This window comes from Aethina tumida, chromosome 1, assembly GCF_024364675.1.
Source record: "Aethina tumida isolate Nest 87 chromosome 1, icAetTumi1.1, whole genome shotgun sequence".
Taxonomy (NCBI): Eukaryota; Metazoa; Arthropoda; class Insecta; order Coleoptera; family Nitidulidae; genus Aethina; species Aethina tumida.
In genome coordinates this window covers 7,550,877-7,575,237 of record NC_065435.1, presented here as the reverse complement: position 1 = coordinate 7,575,237, position 24,361 = coordinate 7,550,877, and the positions used below count along the sequence as shown (strand labels likewise).

General features: G+C 27.6%; 1 protein-coding gene across 3 annotated transcripts in view; it reads left to right on the top strand.

The window, feature by feature from the left end:
* LOC109596794 (cytotoxic granule associated RNA binding protein TIA1) overlaps positions 1–24,361 on the top strand; it is a 401,587-nt gene that overhangs the window by 313,990 nt on the left and 63,236 nt on the right. Inside the window, exon 1 of one of the 3 annotated variants that reach the window (XM_020012383.2) lies at positions 17,109–17,214. The exons of the other annotated variants lie outside the window; for them this stretch is intronic. Within the exon in view, the coding sequence (XP_019867942.2) occupies positions 17,115–17,214 (100 nt within the window). The 5' untranslated portion in view covers positions 17,109–17,114. Of the gene's footprint in view, positions 1–17,108; positions 17,215–24,361 lie in introns of those variants that run through there. 3 annotated transcript variants of the gene reach the window in all.

Below are 24,361 nucleotides of genomic sequence, written 5' to 3'. Positions count from 1 at the left end.
TTAATTGGACAAAGGGATCAATAAATGCTAAATTGAATGCAACAAGCGAAAGCAAATATGCGACAATTAATATGCTACCTAGAGAATATGCATTAAAACTTTCTATTGTCCACAGTTACAACTTGTGTCTTAATTTAAAAACTTTTCCCACTGCACAAAATATCAAATTAATTAAAACTTGTGTATTGCCGGCGACAAATACTGCAGGATAGTTACGGCTCTTAATTTTTTAGTTTTTAATCAAGAATTTATTCAACAATTTTCCAGACCGATATTAAACCGCCACTTGACAACGCTAACAAAATGATGTGTGCTCTAACATAAGATTAAACAATAAATTATTATACTGCCTCCATCTAAACCGGGATACATTTCATCAACCAACGTGCACAATTTTAAACAATTTGTCTCCATTGCTCTTTTATTTACTTTATCTTAGAATTTAATACGAGCTTAATCAATAATTGGCGCAGTCGAAAGTTATAATTCACAACTTTACTTTAGTTGTGTCGTTCTATTTAATTCAGTAATTAGGATCTACTGCAAACATTCCTGCGGGATTTTTTAATAATTCAACGTCTTGTTTTGTTTTGTTTTTTTTTTTTTTTAAATTACGTCACATTCAGTGGACAGCTATGTTCCATTAAAAATTGAGCTCCGCAGGAATTCTATGTATAACACGCAATTTGATCAATATTGTGTAATTTACACGCTCAGCTTCTCGGCCCGGCATGTTGCGGATCAGGTTGAGAATTTGATCTTGAGGCACATTACTTAAATTTCGTCCCTCAACTAGTTGGGCAGATTTCTTCCTATTATGTTGCACACTTGTTTATCAATGGGGAATGTGTCAACGGGTGGTTAAGGCAAAACGATAATGTGAGCTTATTCCTGACGTAGTATTGAAACATTGGCAATATGAGGTCGAGCGTCTTGTTGAAACTGGTCGTCTGGGAGGCCTTGATTATATGGTATGACTATGGATCTCCTGTACGTACTGCTGTGCATTCATTGTGTCCTGTGTAAACACGAGGTCTCCCTTGTGTTTCCCTAAAATAATTTACACCCACTGTTTGAGCCACGTGTAGTTCTGCAGACTGTGCTGGATGACGTGTTACGCTGCGGGTTCTTCTTACTCTTTAATTGCTTCCAACCTAAACAAAATCGTGATTCGTTAGAAAGGACAGCTCTATGTCATTGACCATCCCTGTTCATTCCTATCTCTGACATCGATGTTTGGGGGTTACTGGAAGCTCCCATGTGGGTGGTACGTGTGAAGACTGGTACAAAGATGTACAGCAACTACTCCATTATGCTCATTTGTCAATATTTAAAAGCCAGGTCTCAATCTTGCCTTCCTTTCTTGTGTTTCTTTAGTCTTACTACTGTGCATAGTAATCGATAATAGAAGATACAGACCGATTATCTCTTCTAACAGTTCTTATTATGGAAGTACCACCTCCCGAAAGCCCAATAATTCTTCTTCAAATAAATAAGATGAAACTGAATACGAAGGAGATAATTTGAAATAATCAAATATGTTTGAGTAAACCAAAGAGGCTCTTTGATTTACTCAAAATTTATAAACGAATAAATTCTTGATCCATATCTCGCCATCTTCCTTTAAGAAACTCCTCCCAATTTTGGGTTGGTGGTTGAAGAAGAAAGTCTTTGAGAGTCTTTTACGGTGCTAAACAACAGATAAATTAAGAAAAAACCGAATAAAACCTTTTCATATCCACAAAATGCTTTTTTAGAAAATAAAATTTTTACAAGAAATGGAATATTGTTTATTTTTATGTCTATTAAATCTACAAGAAGTAAAATAAATTTAAAAGACTTGCCGTGTATATAAAAAAAAGAATAAAAGAACCAAACAAAAATTTTTGACTAATCCAATTTGAGAGACCCTGTATATAAAATCACACGTTTCCACTGCTGAAACGCGGACGATATAAAATATTATGGGAATTATCCTTTTTAGTGGAGACGCTTCAAGTTTATTGTGGGGCTGTCACCAAGATCAACAAGCATTGTGCTCATATTTCAGGCCGGTTGTTACTCTGTTTCATCAACTTACTTACTGACACTGAAGCCTAGAATAAAAAAGACACTGAAGTTACATCACGCACGATATAACACGCCGATGTCACATCATATGCGGATGTCGTATTAAAATGTTATAGGTTTCCTTATCAGAAATTGTTTTCCTGACTTTGTTTACAAGATTTTACGGCAATTTTTTCGCACAAACGAGAAGGGGATTAAATAAATTATCAGCGTAATAATGATTTATTTAATCTACGCAGATTAGGAAAAAAGGGATATTACTACATACGATATTTTGCACGACATAATTTTTAATAAAAGATAATGCAACAATTAGAATATGAAGTAGTTGCATTATGTACGTAATGATCATTTAATATTCCGTGTGGTGTAAAAGCTTTAATTTAAATTAGTTGTCATTAGCGGCACATTAAAATGAGAAAACTTTTATTTTTAAACGTCTCTTTGAACATTTATAGATATTATATTTATTATTTTATAATAGCTTTGGGGTCTTTGTTGTTGACATAATGCTAATTAATATTTACGTGTAAGTACACCCCATTTACCAAACAAAATAATAACTTATTCATAAAATTAAACGTAAACAGCGTACAAATTTTAATTAAACAATTTGTTGTGAATATCTTCTTTTAAATCCAACCATGAAGTAAACATATCTATTTACGTATTTAAATTTTGATTCCGGTATAAAACCGGCGTTTACCTATAATTAAATAACTTCCCTTATGCCCGAGGGTTTATTAATGAAACTGGCACTACAATCGAAGTGATTTGTATTTATTAAACAGTTTGTTGTATTTTTAAATGTTTAATTTGCTGTTGTTACGTTTTAAATGAAGATTTACTTATCATTTAGTAAAACCAAAACAAATTATGTTTCACTCAATTTAATATTTAAATAATTGTTTTTAAAGATGACGTGAAATTGATTAAATATTTTAAAAAAAAAAAATAAAACACAATAAAAATGAATTTAAAGCCCTTCTGATTGTTTGTAATTAAATATTTGTAACAAACACATTTAAACTGTGCAGAATAATTATTTTCAAAAATAATGAAGAATGAATATTTAATTTATCGCATTTATATTCTGTTCACAGTTTAAATCATTTTAACACTCGTTAATTTTGTCAGTGAATTAAAGATAATGTCAAATTATGACAAAAAATTAATTGTGGTAGAAAAACAAATTTAATTATTTTTTGCCAACAATTTTAATTTATTCAATTAATAAAATAAAAAGATAATTTATTATAATTCTCATTTTTATTCTCTGTTAATTTATTTATTATAATTTAAAATTATATATTTTTTTTTCAATAATTTTAATTTAATTAATTAATTAATTAATTAATTAATTAAAATTCTCACATTTTTATTCTGTGTTAATTTGTTTACAATAATTTAAAATTTTACACACATTAAAAGTCTCTCTTAATTTAAAATTATTTTATTTCAGCTTCTAAACACCACAGACGACATAATTTGTCTTTTAAACAGTTGAATTATACTTTTTCTCAGTAATTTTAATTTAATTAATTAATAATAAATAGTTGATTTATAAAAATTCTCACATTTTTATTCTGAATTTATTTATTTATTATAATTTAAGATTATAAAATTTTATGCATTTATTAAAAATCTTTATTCATTTAAAATCATTTTATTTTAGCTTCTAAACACCACAGACGACATTATTTGTCTTTTAAACAGTTTAATTAAACTTTTTCTCAGTAATTTTAATTTATTTAATTAGTAATAAATAGTTGATTTATAAAAATTCTCACATTTTTATTCTGAGTTAATTTATTTATTATAATTTAAGATTATAAAATGTTACACATTTATTAAAAAGTCTTTTTTATTTAAAATAATTTTATTTTAACTTCTTTACATCAAAATCGAAACTATGTTTCTAACTTTCAGATTTTTATTTTAATATTTTGTGTCTTAAATCACAAAAAATAAGTTTTATTTATTAATGCCAATAATATAAAATTGATTGCACATTTTGAAAACGCATTTATGCTGATAAAGAAAATAATGAAATAAAGTTATGAAATAATTAAGAAAAAGTTTCTTTGCAGTAAAATATTATTAAATTAGTTTGGAAGTGTGTTTTTCCAACAGTTTTTGATGTTAAATATCTGTACTCGTAATTATTTAATAGCCTTAAATTTAATCTTTAAAAAAAACTTTTTAATTTTAATCACTTAATGGCAAAATGATTTACTTTAAATAAAATTCAACGTTGTTCTTGAAGTTTTATAATGCCTAAATATTTGTTTTTGTTTTTAATAAGCCTGTGTGAAATAACTTATTTTTATCTTTAAAAATGTACGGTGAGCTTTAAAAAGCACGGATTATAAATTTCGTTCCTTACAATGGATTATTTTTTTTCCTAATACATATTTTTAAAAATGGCTTTATTTATTAAAGACTTCAACGAAGTCACATGTTTTGATGTATATATATCCCATCATATTTAACTTTCTAACACGGTAAATCCGTCGGGCTTCTGGAGGAAACTCATTGCCTTTAGGCGGCTAATTTTATAATTTCGAAACAGACTTAGCAAAAGCTATTTATTTTTTAATAACCTTTTCATAAGCAAGTTAAATTCGGCGAACGAAGAAAAAAAAAAAAAAAAGAATAACGAAACAATATGTTAATAATATTATTACGACGAAAAAAATTTTAAAAGCAGAAAAAATCCTCCTGAAAAGCAAACGTTTAAAAAAAAATGATAAAAAGAAACCTGGAAAATGTTGAATAAATACACAAATACGCTTTGGGCGTTGCGAGGGTTAAATACGCGAACATGCCCAGACAAAATGTAACATCAACAGATGGAAAAAATGAAAATTTGTTTACATGTTTATTACTCGACTGGGGGAGAGAAGTTTGTTTGAATATTTAAGAAATCGAGTACGTGTATATTGAAATTAGTCGAGCTAAATTATACACACCCTGTGTCGGGAGTGGATGTATTAGCGCTGAATTAATTCACCACTATGAATAAGTACATTAGCAATTAATTTACATGAAATAAAATATTTCTTTTGTTATGTAGAATTTACGCGCAGTGCGTGTGCTGTGCTTTTAAGCCCTCAATTTATATGTAAAATGTTCATCGTTAAATAAAAATTTCTATAACGTCTATGTACGTGTGTATATACAGTAGGGCCGTAAAATGTCCCCCCTCTGATGACTATTAAAAGTACAACCAACAATTTAGAAGTAAACGAGATACTGAAAATGTCTTATGTTATGTAAATGTTGACCTACAATAGGAATATCGAATTTTTTTTGTAACAATCCTAAACTGAAGAAAGTTTAACACATTAAATGAATCGTTCATATCGGTGTAACTATTCATCTGATTTTAACCATCAAAATATGATCATTTCTATTTATTATAAGGACACTGCTTCAAGAATTCAAAGCACCACAACAATAATATGGTGATTGATCATTATTTATTCTTCTGAAAATGGGAATATAAACTCTGACTCAGGACTGACATTTCCTGAAAGTTTAACTAATTAAATGAATTGTTCATAACGGAAATATAAAGGTTTAAACTATTCTTACATAAAAATGTTTAACCTTATTATACAGCTACACATAGCAGATCTCAAAAATCCTTTTAATTGATCATTTTCTTTAGTTTTTTAATATACGGTTTAAAAAAGTTGAACTCTGGACACTTAACGTTAATTTGGGACGCCCCGTACATCACGCACGTAATTTTTTAAACCCACTAAAAAACATCCACCCTATATAATAAAGTTAGCTTAGAAAAAGTTTACTGCCATAGGTGGAACAGTGTAATAAAGTGTGTTAATCTGATAATATATCACGATGACTTAACCAGAGGTATTACATTTGCAGACATTCCCATCAATAAAAACATTGACAACTAAAATTGTGAATCGCTTTTACACATAAATTTCAAGAATTCACGGAATTTAATAGGTCGCCCTTCTACACGTTTACGTCCTTGATTACAGATCTGTTTTTGCGCTTCACCCCCATTTTTGTTATTTTTATTTCGTTTGATACACAGGAAGTTCCATGAGTTTTTAATGGTCGCGGATAATAAAACATTTTTTTTTTCTGGTGCTGCAAAGTATTACACAGAATTTTACAGCCGCCGAGTGGCCCTGTTAAATAATTTGAATTGAAAATTGAGGGGGTCAAAAGAATAATAAATGATATAAATTTAAATTTTTACAAGAAAACACAAATAAGTTTATTGCTGTGGACAAACAAACTTAAAAATGTCTTCAATTAACAGTTTTATTTATCTAATAATACTCTTATTAATTAATATCTAATTTATTAAACTAAATTAATTTTGAATTAGTTATTCACAATTTAAAACTCAATTAATTATTTTTATAAAGGAAATAATGAAATAAAGTTTTCAAGAAAGTAATTAAGAAAAGATTAAGTTAGTTTAAAAATTTCGTTTACCAACACTTTTTAATATTAAATATCTAAAATTGTCTTAATTTAATTGTCTTAACGTAATTTAACGTGATGAAATATTAAATTTAAACTTTTTAAAAGTTTTTTTAATTTTAATTATTTTATAGTTTGGTTATTCTGTTTTAATAAATCTCAACTAAATGTACAGTTAATTTTATAGGTATTTAAATACTAAAAAATCACTTTATTTATTATTTATAGTTTTAATATCAAATTAATATGTATATTATAAATAATAATAGTAAAACCTTATGTTAAATATAATTATAGTTGTCTTTGAAAATTGTTTTTTTAATAGAAATATAATTGAAAGTTTCAAAAGTCTAATAAATATATAATATTAATTCATTTTAAATATTGTATACTTAAAAATATTTTAAACTCCTTCAGCCAACAATTTTAATTAAATATTTTCTAAAATATTATTTTATAATATATAATTAATAATTATAATTATAATAATTATTAATTATGTAATAATAATAATAATAATAATAAGATAATATACTTGTCTTATTTTTATTATTAATTAATATTATTAACAATAAAAATTATTATTTTTGTTCATTACTTTATAAGTTCATTTCATCATATCATTTACAATAAACTTATAAATTAATAAACAATTGCTCTTTAAGTTATTGTTTTACAGTTTTTAATATTAAAGTAATAACAATATTAAAACTATATTAGTTTTAACGTAATGTTCATTTATAACATATTAAATTTAAACTTTTTAAAAGCTCTTTTATTTTAAATAATTAATAGTTTCTTCAATTTTTTTTAATAAATTTGGTTTACTCTAGAATTATTAAAAAATCAATTGAAAAAGGTCTTTTTGTCATTAAAATAAATTTTTTAATACTAAATTTTCTATATTTTGTATGTATGAAAATTCTTCCACCATCAATATTTTATATTTTATATGTAATTCTATGGTTGTGTGATCTTGTTAAGTAATTTTAAAATAACATTAACAATCTACTGATTCATTTTCGATTATTTTTTTCTGAAAATTTTAAAATTTAACATTTTAAAAATAAAATTATTTATTTAAAATGCAATTTAGAATGCGTCTATTAAAATTAAATAAAAAATAATAATTATAAATCATTAAAAATTATAAATTTTAAGAAATTAAGCCATAAAATATTTTTAAAATTTTAAATATTAAGAAAAAAAAGGGAAAAATTCATTTTAAATTTTGTCTCTTCTCATATATTTTTGGTAATTTTGAAATATTTTTTTATTATTTAATTGTTTTTAAGTCTTTAATTTTCAACCATTATTTTCTTAAATTCTTTAAATTTAATATTTCAAATATAATTTTATTTATACAAAATATATTTTATAATATATTCCAGATTTTTTATTTCGTCATTAAAATAAAAATATTCTCGAATTTTCTAAATTTTATAAAAAATTAAAATAGAATATTTTCATAAAGAAATAGTTCATATATACAAATATAAATTATAAATTAGTTTTAAAAAAATCTATTTAAAAGTTTTTATTAATTATTTTATGGATATATTTAGGTTTTTCAATCAAATATATTCTTAAAAAAATAAAAATAAATGACTGCAAAACTTTATTAACTTGAAAAAAAAAAATAATACGGGTTATTAAATATTATTAAAAATTCTATCCTGATTATTTAGGAGAAAGAAATGTTGAGTGTATATTATATTATTTGTTTTGTCACTTAAGGTACCGAAAGACCTTAAAAACGACTTATTACACCTCACAGTATATCATAAACCATCCCCAGTGTGGAAACATCTATATGTTTGAAAAAATGCTCAGAACTGGATCACCGAGTATGATATCAGCAAATGTAGGCCAACATCGAATGGAGATGAAATGTTGAATAACCATAGTTTACAGCAATGTCTATAGCCTAGGAGGATGGCCGACTAAGCAGCAACTAACAGCAAATTGCACAATTATATCGGTCACTTCCCACACACAACATATGCAACACCTCTTGAAAAACCGCATTACTAATAATCTAATTATTTATTCAATTATTTCACGAAATAAATTATAAAATAATTTTTTCTCAACCCTTAATACAAGAACATACACACACAATCCGCAAAAATATAATTTTCTTCTAGTTTTTTGTGCTGGAACGTTCAAAGCACAATCACTTGAAGGCTTTTCACAACTTGTTTAAAAAATAAATACGTTTCGTATGTTTTATATGAGGTAAATAATAAATCTTTACGGCCGTATTTGCCCTTTATAAAAAGAAACCGCCAACTTTTGCGCAATTGGAAACAAGTTAATTTTCTCCCAGACAACCCCGCGGACCCACAACAAAGGAATTAATCTAAAACGAGTAAAAGAGCGCATATGCAGCTTTACGAGCTTCATCCGCTTTTATCGCATTTATATATTTTAATTGACTATAAACAAGTCTGTTATTATTACACTTTATTGGACTTTCATTGTGGAGATAATAATTTCACTGTGTAAGTATTCAAAACGTTTTAGAAATATTAATTTACCCTATTTTCTATGTTCTATAACGGCAAAATAAAACGGCATAACGGTAATTTTATTAACATCCATTTTCATTTTTTCATCGCTGTTTATTGCGATTTTTTATTAATAAATTGTAGAGATTTTAGCTATAATAAAATTATTGAATGGTTTTATTGCATTTATGAGATAAATTTAATATAAAGCGATTCAATGGAAGAACCATTTAAAATATATGCCGCCATTAGTCACATTTCATTTATCTAGTTTTTTGCAAGTTGAATCTATGTCCATTATGAAACCCTTTTATTTAAGGATAAGTAAATCTATTCAGGGAAAATCTGAAAAATGTCTTTTAATTTACATGAAAAAATACTACATATAGAATTTAAAAAATATAATTTGTTAAAATCAACCAAGTAAACATTTAGGATGTAAAATTTTATTTGTATTCATTTGTTTCCTTCTCATATATGAATTTTACAGACATATATTTTGTTTAATTTTCTCATAAAATATTTATTTTTATTATTTTACTGAATTTAAATTTAATTTAAGTTAAATCTAATTATAAAAACCAAAGTAGAGTTTGAATGATACAAATAAGAAAAAAAAATATTGAATCATGAAAAATAGTTTTAGAATTATTGAAAATCTAAATTTAATTATGGTCAAAATTTTAATTTAATTTCTGATTACAACTAATTAAAAAAAAAAACTCTAACTAACCTGAAATTCAAGATTTTTGTAGATTTAGAATTATGCAAATAACAAAAACATAGAAAAAAGATAGAAATAGTAAAAAATCATAATTAATTGTAAATATTTGAAAATTATTATTTTTTTATTATTTCTTAAAATAATTTTGTATATTTAAATTTAATTTTAAAATTAATGACTAAAAATTGATTTTCTTTAAATATTTAAACACTTCTAAGTTCACAATTCTATTAATATTTAAAGAAAAAAGGGAAAAAATTCAAATTTAAATGCATTGTTGTTTGCTGCAAACAATTTTATAAATTTAATGTGATCGAAATAATCAGAAATTTAAGATTTTTAAAAATAAAGAAAATAGAAAAACGATATTTATTAATTTTGACATTCATGAAGGAATATTTTATTGACATTTTTTTTTTAATTCTTTAATTTAACTAATAAATGAGAGAATGGAAAAAACTAAATTTTTCATTTACTTTTTTTTTTAATTCTTGATTAAATACGAAATATTTTGAGAAATGAAGCCTAAAAGTATGTTTTTTAAAACTTGGCATAAATTCATTAAAGAAGCATTAATTAAAAACTTGTAATATATGTAAAATAATTTTAAGTAATTTGGATAATAATATTCATTTTTAAAATAAACTGAAAACTTTTTGTAATATAATCCAATTAGAATATCAAGAAAAAAGAGATAAATTGATTTTAAATTAATTAAATTCTTTTAAATATCATGTTTCATACTTATTTTTTTTATAAAAGAATTATTGCGAATTATTTTAACTTAATATTAAATATATTTACAAAAATATTGTTAATAAAAAACTTACGTTTAATAATTTTACCAATAAACTATTTAATTTTATTTTTTTTTGTAATAAGATGTTTTTTGTTACAAACTTGAAAGATTTTTATTATTTTTTATATTATATATATATATATTAGTGAGTCAAAACTCATTTAAAAAATTCTAATTAACTAAAATTTTAAGGTTTTTGAAAAAATCTATATTTTTAACATTTTTTCTTTAAAGGATTCTTCTAAAAATTCTAAGAAATATAACAAATTTTAACGAAATAATTTCAATTTTTTTTATAATAGATTATTCTTAAAATGTGTAAAATAATTGAATAAATGACAATAGTGTTTATATTCAAATAAAATATGTAAAGTAACTTTTTGGAATTATTACGAAAAAGGAGGTAAATTTTTCTTCACAGTTGATTTTTTGTTAAAAATTTCTATCTCAATGTCAAATATTTTATAAGAAATTTCTTGAATATTGTAAAAAGCAAACAAAAATATGCTTTATTATAAGTCAAACACATATGTTCTAATTATTAATTTTATTGAAAAAACTATTTTTAATATTTTTTTAAAATATTATCATAAGCAATTATTAATATTATTATTTTGTTAAAGACAATTATTGTAAATAAATAAATACATATAAATTCACTCAATTAATTTTCTTAAGTTTAAATTTGTTTTTTCCTTATTCGGTTAGACTCTTATAACAAATTATGTTTCCAGTTATTATCAAAAACTGGGATTCTAAAGTTATTTTGGAATAATTTTTTTTTATAAACTTTGTGAGTGTTAATAAATAAACTTTAAAAAACTGAGCTCATAACATAATTCAATTTTATAAATAAAAAGCAAAAAACAAGTTTATTTTGTATAATAATTTAATTAAAAATTAAAATACTTATCATTCAATTTATATTTTAAGTAAACTAACAAATAATGAATTAACAACAAACATAAAACCAGTATTATCTAAATAAAAAAATAAAGCTTTTCTCCAACAAAATAAAATAAAAAAAAAACGTTTCGGATTGTTTTATTAACACGCAATATCAGTAATTTGGTCGGTAAACATTACAAATACGCGCCCAATAAAACGGAACGATGAAAGATAAAGTTTTTTTCCGCGACATAATATTGGTTAAATTGTGTATAAACGCGGCCATTTAAACAAATTCGCGTATACATGTATTTGTTTAATGTGGGTTAAAGAGAGTTTTGTCCGGCGGTAAATGGTTTTCATATGGGATAAAAGGATCTCGGCGAGTGACGCCGGTTGCGAGGCGTAGGACTTCATACAGTGTTTATGGGTGAAACCTGACGATCTGACGGGGACATTATGTTGAGGTAGATAAGTTACCCGCAGGAGGAAGGTGGAAATGGAACCACAGAACGGCGCGAGTCGAAATTTTCTTGTTGGCAAACCTGAACTCCCATACCAACGGCCCAATATACAACGTTTTTGTTTTATCAGCGTAAGTTTCCACTGGAACATGTGAAATCTCGCCGCGAACGTTACTTTTAAATTCGCCATTTAAAGTTAAAAATCGATACCCGCACAAACATTACTTCCGTTCATGTTTTCACTTAATATATTACACATCTTTTTACAGGAATGGACGCGGCCTCATAAAACTCCTTTTTGTTTTTCTTAAGTAATCTAACAAATATCTTAGGGAAGGAGATGTTGATATGTCACACAGAAAAGTGATAGAGTCGTTTATCGTCCCTTCTCTTTGTCTCTGTATGGGTGTGTGTGTCTGTGTGTGTTCATCTGAAACTTGTAAGAACTTTCGATCACAAATACTTTCCAAACAATGCGGCAAAAGGCCGACCAGGATAATTAAACTTCTCAAAATAATGTTGTGAGCTTATGTAACAGGTTGCTGATACAATTTAGACGTAGATATCTGTCACTTGCTTTCCTACCGAACAATTCATTTAACTTTTTGCTGTGACCGCTTTCATACTTTACTTTTAATTGTATTTTCAACATACGGATATTGCTTTTAGTCTTATTTGTTTTAAATAACTATATATTTTGTTACTGTAAGTTTATGTAAGTGTTTCTAAAATTTTGGAGCAGTTACAACACGTCTAATTACGAAGAAACTCAAATTTAAATTTCAAAAATTATTTCTTTCTCATATTTTTATAACCGTTGGTCTTATCGTTTTTATATTTGGTATGTGTTATCCTAAAATATGTGCCTAGAATTTAATGTATTAAACTTTTTCCATATTGTTACAGTGGCGTAGACTCAGGGGGTTCCCCTCTTTTTCTCGCCTTATTTTCCACGACACTGAATATTTTCCAAAACTATTAAGCTTTTTATATTCTTTGCATAATTTGGAAGAAAAAAGGTGCTCTTGATTAATTTTGATTATCACAGCCGTTTTTGAGATATTTCATATTTAATGTTCACTTCAATTTTCTTCAAACTTTAAAGGTGTAATACCTTAAGAACGGCTGTTATAATCAATATTAATCAGGAGAACCTTTTTTTGTTCTAAATTGTGCAAAGAATATGAAAAAGATAATAGTTTTAAAAAATGTCAGTGGCGTATAAAATAGGGCGAGAAAAAGGGAGGCATCCCCCAGAATATACGCTACTGTGTCATTATGAAAAAAGTTTATTATATTGAATTGTACGTTCATATTTTACGATAATACATACTAAATTTAAACACGATTGGGCCAAAGGTTACAGAAATATGGGTAAAAAACAATTTTAGAAATTTAAATTTAAGGGGCTTTATTTTCTTCAGGAGAAGAATTATTTAGATTTTCTTCATTATTGATCCCAAATTTTGACCTTTTAGATTATCTTTATTAACATATTTTATCCCACAGTCTAAAATTAGTCATGTTGGATTTAGGCAACATCTGTTAAAAATTATTACAAAAGTTAATAGCACAGAGAGAACTTTAAAAAAGCTTTCAAATAATATAAAACAGTTAAAATATAATATAAAAATTTCCTCAAATAAATCATAAACTGAAAACGTAAATTAAATTTCCACTAACTAATATAATTAATATCGTTATGTCTTTTAAAACACTTTTACTGCTGAATAAACAAAGCAAAATACTTCTGTAAACCACCAACTTTTAAAATGTTTGTTGAAGTTAAAATAATTTATTATTATTTGACTATATGATAACAGATTGAAACTAAGTTCTAAATATCTGGAAACAACACACCTCAAATAACTAAATAACTACCATACCTAAAATTTCATTCAAAACACACTCAATTTTGAAACCACTTGAGTTTTAATTAGCACAATAAAATTTTGATTGTGCAGTAAAATGCACATACAGTCATTTATTTTGAAGCTTTATAACCAATTCACATTTGATATAGGTATAAACGATTTCAATCTGCATGATCTTCAGAAATATTCAAATCGTGACACAATTGTTACCGAATGTGATTTTCCTTCAGGTTATTATTATTTACTCAGCGAATTATTCATTCAAAACTAATTTATTCGAAAAACCAATATGTCGCCAACGTTCTTTTATTTAAGATAATTTTTAAACCGTTTAATTTTTACTGCCTCCACCTGTTGTTGATTTTTCAATAACATTTAATCTGAGTTCCTTATAAAAGTTCTCCATTTATTAATAAACAAATTAAATGTATATCAGTTTGACAAATTAAAAGTCAATTGCATTGAGTTTTTATTCATGAATAAAATCAATAACCTACACTTTGAACTTTAAGTTGAACCGTATTGGCACTTTAAATAGGCGTTACAAAAATAAAAGGGTCAAATCCATCATGTTAATGATCACTGGAGGGCGTATTTCATTTTGCTGGTCCATTTCAAAGAAATCGATTGATTAGGTGAATTGCTGATCAGCTTTAAGATGCACTGTTTTACTCCGTTCATCCATGTCCACCACAAAAATTTCAGAATTACGCAAAAAATTAAGATTTAATTAACTTCAAAAATATATCTTGTGTTTTCTGGATGTAATGTATGAAAGAATGTCTGAAAATTGTTAAAAAAAGAATCAAATCCATCTTGCGAATGTTCACTGGTGGACATATTTCATTTTTAAAAGAATAAGCTAATTAGGTGAATTGGTGAAGAGTTTTAAGATGTACTCTTTACTTTAATCACTCATCTCTACCACAAAATTTGAAAAACTAAAGTAAAATTTAGGGTTTAAAGAAAGCTTTTATAATATAAAACTTCAAAAATATATCTTGAATTTTCTAGATATAAGATTATAATGAAATATCTGAAAATTGTTAAAAAAAGAATCAAATCCATCTTGTGAATGTTCACTAGAGGGTATATTTTATTTTACTCACCCACTTTAAAAGAATAAGATAATTAGGTGAATTGGTGAATAGTTTTAAGATGTATTGTTAACTTTAATCACCCATTTCTACTACAAAAGTTGAAAATGTAGAGTAAAATTTAGGGTTTAAGAAAAGCTTTTATAATGTAAAACTCTCAATCCCATCTCATGTTTACCAAATATAAGATGGGATTGGAATGTCTGAAAATTGTTGAAAAATAACCAAATTCATCTTGTTCAGTTTACTGCTCCTCTTCAAAGAAATTAATTAATTAGGTGAGTTGACACAAACATTGAAACATTGAGCATTAAATTTAATTTCTATAATGTAAAACTCCCAAAATGTAATTTCTACGTATACGATACGAATTAAAATAGTTGAAAATTATCAAGGAAGGGTCAAATCCATCATTTTAATTACCACTTAAGGGCATATTTCATGTTGCTAGTCTATTCCAAACAAATCAGTTAATTAAATTGGCGACCAGTTTTAAGAAACTAATATTAATCATCCATCTCAAACATAAAACTTGTTAAAGCACAGCGAAAATTGGCATTCACATAAAGTTTCCGTAATGTAAAACTCCAAAAACGTATCCGTGATTCGTACACATAAGATGCGAACGAAATATCTGAAAATTGTGTTGTCGACCATGGCCTAGTTGCAGATGGTCAAATAATCGGTATTGCAGTTGTATCTAAAGAATGGATTAAAGGGAAGCTGAAAATGAAACTGGCGTAGTAACACAGACATGCATTTTTTGATTAAGTTCAAATTACCATGGATGGACATTTTAATACCTGATTGTTATCGATGAGTTTCTGCCGTTCGTATTAAAAAGATACGTCGTAGGTTTTTAATAAACATCTGGACGTACAAGGAAGACAATGGGGGATCAGTCGGCGCAATGCAGATCGTAACTTTAAGTATCGGCGGGTTTTAATTGATAAGGAATTTGATGATTAATTAAAAAGATTTTTGCCGTCCGTAGTTTTTAATTAAAATTGTTTATCGGTACGAAATACAAATCAAGACTTGTAGATGCACAGGTTAATTGAAGCTTCGGAGGTTTGGAACAAAGTACGTGGTTGAAAATTTGGTTAAGGTAAAGTAATCGATAGTCATCAGGGTAAGTCACCTTTTAAAATTAAATATGACAAAGCAGGGGTGGTTTTAAAAGTGATATTTGCTTGGTGCTTGTTTGGTAATTGTTTACACCCACTGGTGTCCAAATCCTGTGAAACCCAGTCATCCGTCCATACACTGACCGACACCGAAGTTGTGTAACTTCTTTGATCAAAACCAGATCGTGGCTCAGCCGTTCGAAAAAGAAACTTGGACGTTTACCAGCGTCGAGTGAACGTTCTGTGTAATTTGTGTTTGTCGTAACGAAAAATAAATGCGTATGTGATTTGTTCGTGAAAGATGCAGAGTAAGGAAATAAAGGGGGACCGAGTGGCCGACCATGGCCTAGTTAGTGATGGTCAAATAATCGGTATTGCAGTTGCACCAAAGAATAAATTAAAGACTAGCTGCGAAACCGTAGCTTGTCATAGTATCAGAGGGACGTCGTGAACGTGTGCAGTTTTAACTGATGGTGTTTGTTCGATGGTTTATGGTGGTCGGTGGCTAGTTGGTAGTCGGTGGAGAGTAATGTTGGGGGCACAGGGCACAGGGCATGGGGGCCTATATGTGTCATTATTAGCGGAGGGCCCAACTCGGCGCACGACATAAAGCCGGGACGGTGGAGAGCGCCGAAGCCGTGCTTTTGCCGCAGTTGAAATCATCCACTGGCACCGCTCAGAGTAACACGGCCACTGTTACATTCCACCCCTGCGTCTACCACCCCCGACGGACTGACGGCATGAAACGATCGCGAGTTCCGCAGTCTTCGAGTAACTGCGAGCCGTGCGGCTAGTATACACCAGCCAACCGACACACCGCACCACAACACGCGGAAAATAGAACGCAACGCGCTGCGCTAGTCTCCCCTTTTTCCATCTGTATTTTCTTATTGTATCTGGCTGACCGTTGCTTGGTGGTGTTGTTCTTGCGGATTCGGACCGATTTTTTGATTGTTTTCGGCAGATGTAGGACTTTATGAAGCTGAGTGAGACTTTGTAAAGCCAGACTTTAGTTGTTTGTACACCTCGACTCGCGTACTATCGTACTTAAGATGTTGACCATGTCCACGTTGATGATGCCAGCTCCAGCGATGACCGCTATGTCCACCCCCGGTCTTCTGCCCGTGCCGACCAAAATCGAAACCAACGGCAAGATACCCATCACCCACAGCAGTCCCGCCGCCAAAGCAGGTACGTTACGGCGCCGCGTCAACATAAACACACTCCGGTTAATTTTGTTTTTTAATTTTTTAATTGAACTTAAAATCGTTTTTGGTGATTTAACGCGCGCACAGCGATTCTCGGCGCGACAGGTTTCTTTAGACACGCTGCAGATATCGTCTGTGCTACGTCTACTCTATGTCTACTTGACCAAAACCTCTGCATCACGTCCCTTTAATCTGGCACGTCATATTCAATACATCATACTTCATTACTGGAACTCCCGGTTTTGTTCCTGATCTTTTTAAATTACTATAATCTCGCGGTTGAAAGGAAATTCCTGTTCTAAAAAGGTTTAATGTTTCTATTTTAATAAGGATTAATCTGGCGCAGTTTGTTGAAGAAGAAATTTATCAAGGTAAATAAAAATAAATTATAAACATTTGCGTGTCCAAATTTATTTTATATAAACAAAGTGAACAATATATTTTATTCTTAAATTCTAAGTTTTTAAAATTGGAATTGTTTTATTAAATAAATAATGCCGTTAAATAAATTTTATACACAAACATTTAACAAATTTAATCAACAATGCATAAATAATCACATTATTTATATCATTTGTAGTTACAAATAATTAATTTTCAGTTATTTATAATTGACTGCACATTTTAAATTTTGAAGCTTGTTTTTCCTTTTAAAAACATTAACATCAAGCAATTATTTATTATTTTTAATTTGTCAAAAATTATATAATATATTTATTTTGATTTATAATTTTTTTCTGAATAAAGTTTTCGACCCAATAAATTTATAAATTTTATCTACCTTTAATATTGTAATGTATTACTAAAAATTACTCTTCTGGAACGTTTGTTTTTATTTATTAGTAGTATAGTATAAATTGGGCCAATATATTAAAGAAATATTTAATTAAAAATAATACCAATATATATGTCAAAGGTCAACATTGTTTACAAGCAATATATTTTAAAATTTAAAATTAAAAAATGATATAATATAATATATATTTTTCTAAATATTTTCTTACAGAAACAACTTTTTTATATTTAAAAACACATATTTTTCCATATTAACTCTATAATATTATACAAACATTATTTATTATTTTTAACGCACAGCCCATTTTTAATATTTAAAAATATTAAGTGACAACTATTTAAACAATTGGATTTTTGTAAAGTAAATTTTTCTGAAATGATGCATTTTTTGCTTAATGAAAATAAGTTAAACTCAATTTTATGTTGTTGCATATATGTAAATATATAAAAATTATTTTTAAAATTTACATCGATTGTTGTTGATTTTATTTAATCTGATATTTTTAACCTAATTTTACACCTCACATTTCTACAAAATTAATATATTTTTAATCTAATTTAAAACCTCATATATTTCTACGAAATTAATAAAATACAAGATAAAATTTTAGTTGTTTATAATATTATTTTTGATTTCTAATAATAATTTCTCAATTTTGTGTTTCGAAATATCTAAAATTTTAGATTACTTCCAATTCCCTCTAATTGATAATTAATATTTGATACCAATATATAAATATTAATAATTGATGTAAAAATATATAAATAATTAGTTTTGATGGTTTTAACATTTAATAATTCAATTATTTAAATCAGCAGTAATTCTCAAATGATTAATTTTCAATTTTTCTTGATCGATTAAACCATTTTTACTGTGTCTCATCTAATTTTTTATTAATTAAATCATATATCACTTTAACTTATAATCAATAAAATGTAATAATCAATAAAATGTAATTTTAAAACCAACTATTAATTTTTCAAAATTAGAACTATGTAATGTGTAACATTTTTTCCTAATTTTATACATTTCTCATTTTATTTATTTCATTTTTCCAATGTTTATATTTTTCTTCTTGTTTTAAACTAGAATTGTCAGTTTCAAAAAACGTCATGGCATTTTATTGTCAAAATTAATTATTATTTTCCCAAACTTAATGTCAAAATGTTGTACTAGTATTATAAAATAACTATTAGATGGCAATATCAAAAATTTCAATTACTTCCATCTATTAAACAATAGTTAAAATAATTTTATAAAGACCACGTGACTATAAATGATGCAGTATATTTCTTTAAAATAATTAATTGACTTATTGCAATAAATATAGTAATAATAGATAATATTTATGTATATATAATTTTGACAGTAGTTAAATAAATAAGTTCTTACTTATTTTAACATAAAAGTTAATATACTTTTTTCATTCGGTTTCAAATCACTTCTGATTAATTAATTCCAACAGATTTATTTTAGAGTAATCTTATAGTGAATTGATTAGTATCCTCTAAAAAAAAGTTTTCTATTTTATTTAACTAGTTGAAAATAGTCTATTTTTATTTGTTTTAATTAAATTATAATTGTCAGTGACGTCAAAAACTAAAATATTGTGGTAAATTTATTTTATTATTTAAAGTATTTTATTTTTAAAATTAATTATTATATTCTTAACACAAAATAGATGGCAATATGAACAATATAAATTAACGCCATCAATTAAACAATTGATAATAAAATAGTTTTACAAAGACCACGTGACTACAGATGATACGCAGCAAATTTATTTAAAAAAAATTAATGGACAAAAAAATGACAGTAAAAATAGTAATAATGAGTTTATGTTTATAATGGTAATATTTACAATACCTAATTTTGAGAGTAGCTTGACTATAATAATTAATATTTAACATAGTCAATTATTAAAGTTAATTTTTTTTTATCTTGTTTAAACTCATTTTTGATTAATTAAATCAAACAGATTTGTTTGAGAATAATTTTACATCAATTTCACGAGTATATTTTAAAAAAAATGTTTTGATAAAATTTTTGTTTATGTAAATTAAATTAATATTTTGACAACTTTCAATTTCATCAAAGAACACACGGCTGGTCAAAAACACGAACGTTCTGGTAAATTTATTCCGAAAAACATAAAAGGTTTAAACTATCTAGAGATAGATATCCTGTAAACAGTTCCGGCGAATTTTCTAAGGATTTATTTCTATTCCCCGGTAATACATGCAAAATTGGAGACAAAGCAGTTTGAGGAAACATTCAATTTTAACCAAACAACTGCGAAAACTTTGTCAGTTTTTCGTATATTATATTTTATCCAATTTCAATCCGGCGTCCTTTGTACGATAAAAATAATATATTAAATTACGAAGCCGTGCAAAATCACCGTGGGTCATTCATCAGAAATTGATAATACACGACAATCGGAAGTGGCTGGCACCGGTGAGGGAGTAAAAAAAAAAAAAAATTTACTTTGATTCAGTTTGTCTGAATGGATGCGTTCCAGCCGTTCGCCGATAAAATAATAAAAAAAAAAACTGCACAAGACAGATTTAAAACTGATAAATCGCACGTTTTCGCGTGGAACGGGGCCCGAAGACACCTAAACCGAAATTTGTAGGTGCAGTCGTCGGTGTCGGGACCGTGAATGCGGCTGAAATTCGCCCTGCGCCCGGAACCGGCTTCGAGGTTTGCATTTGACAATTTAAACTTCGCAGATCTCGAACTTTTGTGAATGTTTATTTTCCGTGCGGGGGTGGGCCGAATCGTCGCCGTTCGGCACTGTTTACACTATCGGAAATAAGTTTGAACGGTTCCGCCGTTTCTTGTTTTGTGTGCCGTGCCTGCGATTCGACGGAACCGGTGCCCGCGTTCGTGGATATTTATTAAATAGTTTACATTATTCAAAACGAATCGATTAGCCTAATTATATAGCTATCTGCTGGAATTGATTATTAGATTTCATTTCAGGCACAGCGCACAAAAACCACGATGTTTATATGGCCGAGGCATGCGATTGCTTTCCGACTCGGCATCACTATTTTGGCATCGGCCGTTACGGCCCGCAAAGCAACTGAACAAAAACTAATGGGCAAATTCTAAACAATGATGGGGAAAAAATGTAATTTGCTCCAATAAAAAGATTTTTCCAAAAATGCTCCGGGCTTTGTTTATAATCCCCTTAAGTATCGTTTAGTTACGACGGTGTTTCTCTTTGTTTTTGCCGTTTCCCGGTTCATTTTGTTGGTCAGCGTACCTCCATTTTGTCTCTATACTCTAAGGGACAACCCTTTTCAACAATTTGCTATTGCGCTATTCCCTTCTTTCCTTCCCCCATCGAGTTTATTAGACCCCAAAATATCCTTATTGTCGTAAATAAAATATTATTGAAACTATGGGATTTTCGTACGATTCTTTGTTTGCCGTTCATTGTGATCAGGATCGATAATAAGTTTATTCATTCATCTTGATCGCGTGTATTATTAAGGGAAATTACATACTTTTTCTCGATAGCATTTAATATTTATAAAAATATCTACTAATGTTAAATGGGTACACATTTATTATCTTCGTTATAAAATAACATGACATATACAAGATTAGGTTAAAACACGTCTAATAATGAAGAAAATTTCCTAAAAAAAATACAACCCTTAAAATTTAAATTTCAAAATTTGTTTCTCATATGTCTATAACCTTTGGTACAATATTTTTTAAATTCGGTACTCATTATCCTAAAATACATGACTACAATTCATTATAATAAACATTTTTCCATATTGTTACAGTGGTGTAAGTTCTGGGGGTTCTCCCCTTTTTTTCGCCCTATTTTCTACGTCAATGAATATCTTTCAAAACTGTTAAGGTTTACATATTCTTTGCACAATTTGGAAGAAAAAAGGTACTCTTGATTAATTTTGATAAACAGCCATTTTTAAGATATTTCAAATTTAATGTTCACTTTAATTTTCTTCAAACATTAAAACTAAAATATCTTAAAAACTACTGTGTTAATCAATATTAATCAAGAGTAATTTTTTGTTCTAAATTGTACAAATAATGTGAAAAACTTACTAGTTTTAAAAACAGTCAGTGACGAGAACAGTAAGATGGAAAAAAGAGGAGCACCCTCCACCCCCTCAGAATCTACACTACTGTATCATTAAGGAAAAAGTTTATTACACTGAATTTTAAATACATATTTCAGGATAATGCTTACCAAATTTAAACACGATTGGGCCAAAGGTTACGGAAATATGAGCAAAAAACTATTTTTGAAACATAAATTTCAGGGCTGTATTTTCTTCAGAAGAAACTTAGATTTTCTTCATTATCGAACATGTCCTAATTGCTCCCAGATTTTGATCACCTATCTTAGAAACACCTTGTATACTTTCAGGTTTCTTGAGTTGAAATTATGGTGGATGCGCCTATTTAAATTTCACGTTAGATTGCAATTGTGGTGGATGCGCCACTTGTTAAAATTTAAATATGGCGAATGCACCGAAAGCATTTCAAGCCCGAAACCTGTTTCAGGACACGCGTTGCCAACAATTAAAATAAAATGTACACGTAACTAAATATTTGTCCGGCTTAGTACAATTAACTGGAACTTGTGTTAGTAAAAGTTTTCGAGTGTTTCACAACTGAATTTTCTATAAAGTAGCTAAACAACCTTATGAAATCTTCTCTGATGTGCATTTATTATACTTTGCAAAGAAACTTTGGAAAAAGATTTATCATATTTGAGTCTGATTTATGAACTTTCTTAAAACTTAAACTTGTTGAAATTATATCAATTTTTATAATACATTGCGGATTATTTTCGTATTGAACGATGGATTTGGTACAGCATAAACTGGGAAATGATTTATAATTGAAATCGACATGTGCACCAAAGAAATGTATTATGAAGTGATAAAAAATGTTTTAATAAAAAAAAAAACTGTTAAATCTAATTTTTAGAAGCAGTATTTTGAATTATTTAAAATCATAGATGACATATTGTGTTAATATAAATATGTAAATATTGTACAAATAATGCATGAATAAAATAATTATGATTTATTTTGATGGTTTTAACGTCTAATAATTCAATTATTTAAATCAGTTTAATTTACAAATCATTAATTTTCAGTTTTTCCTGATTAATTATACATTTTTACTCATTTTCAACTCATTTTTGATTAACTAAATCAAACAGATTTATTACATTAATTTCATTAGTAATAAAATTGTTTATATTTTGTCTACCCAACCTTTTATTTTTTCTCATTTCATTTATTATTAAAGGGTAAAAACATGACGTCTAAGTAGAAAAATGTTTACTTATATTGTGAAATATAATTAATAGATGGCAGTATCAAAAATGTAAATAACGCCACCTATTAAACAATAGCTAAGATAGTTTTATAAAGACCACGTGACTGCAGACAATAAGCAGTAATTAATATATTAAATATGGTAATAATAATTAATATTTACTCATATCTAATTTTCACAATAGACTTGGCCTAATTAAATTAAAATGATTCAAACTTAATAATTATCCAATTAATATGTTCCAAAACAATTTCTGCTGATGATTTAGGCCCCCTTCAAACAATATTTAATTAAAAACATTCGCATAACTGAAGCCATTAACGTTTCCGCGCGTCTCACCTATTTAGTCCTGAACGGTATATATTGGAGAAGGGTAGTTAATAATAATGTTTGTGATGTAATAGTGTGAACTGTAATAATTTATATCTAATATCGAATAGTTGACGTAACACGTTGCAGTAATTTGGTGAATTACGACAAACAAGCCGGCAAGGTAGGGAGCGACATTGATGGTACAAGATAAGGGGCGAAGGAGAATCTGCAAACAAAGGGAAAACGCTCTGCGCCAAAGTTAAAGCGAGGAAAGGAGGAAAGGCGGCCAGATATAAAGGAACTTCTGTCCCGGCTCTCTGTTCTTGCCATCAGACCAACATTAACAACCAACTATGAAATGGCCCATATTATACACTCATTTCAGGATCATGCATAAATTCATTAAATTTGACACACGCTTTTTTATTTTACTCTCGTTCTCGGTCAGTTTATTTGTTTTACGCCGACGATGAGTGGTTTAGTTAAGCTCAGATTAGTTTATGCGGACGCTGAAATGGTTTTCTTAAATAAATACGCACACCCTGTTACACAGTGAAGTCGTAAAACCCTGATAACTTTTGGATGGAACAAGATCTGAACTAAGATGTCAATATTTTTTTCAATCTATATTTTAACATCTGTTTTACGCCCCTCAATTTAACCATTTCAAAGTTCTATTAAATTT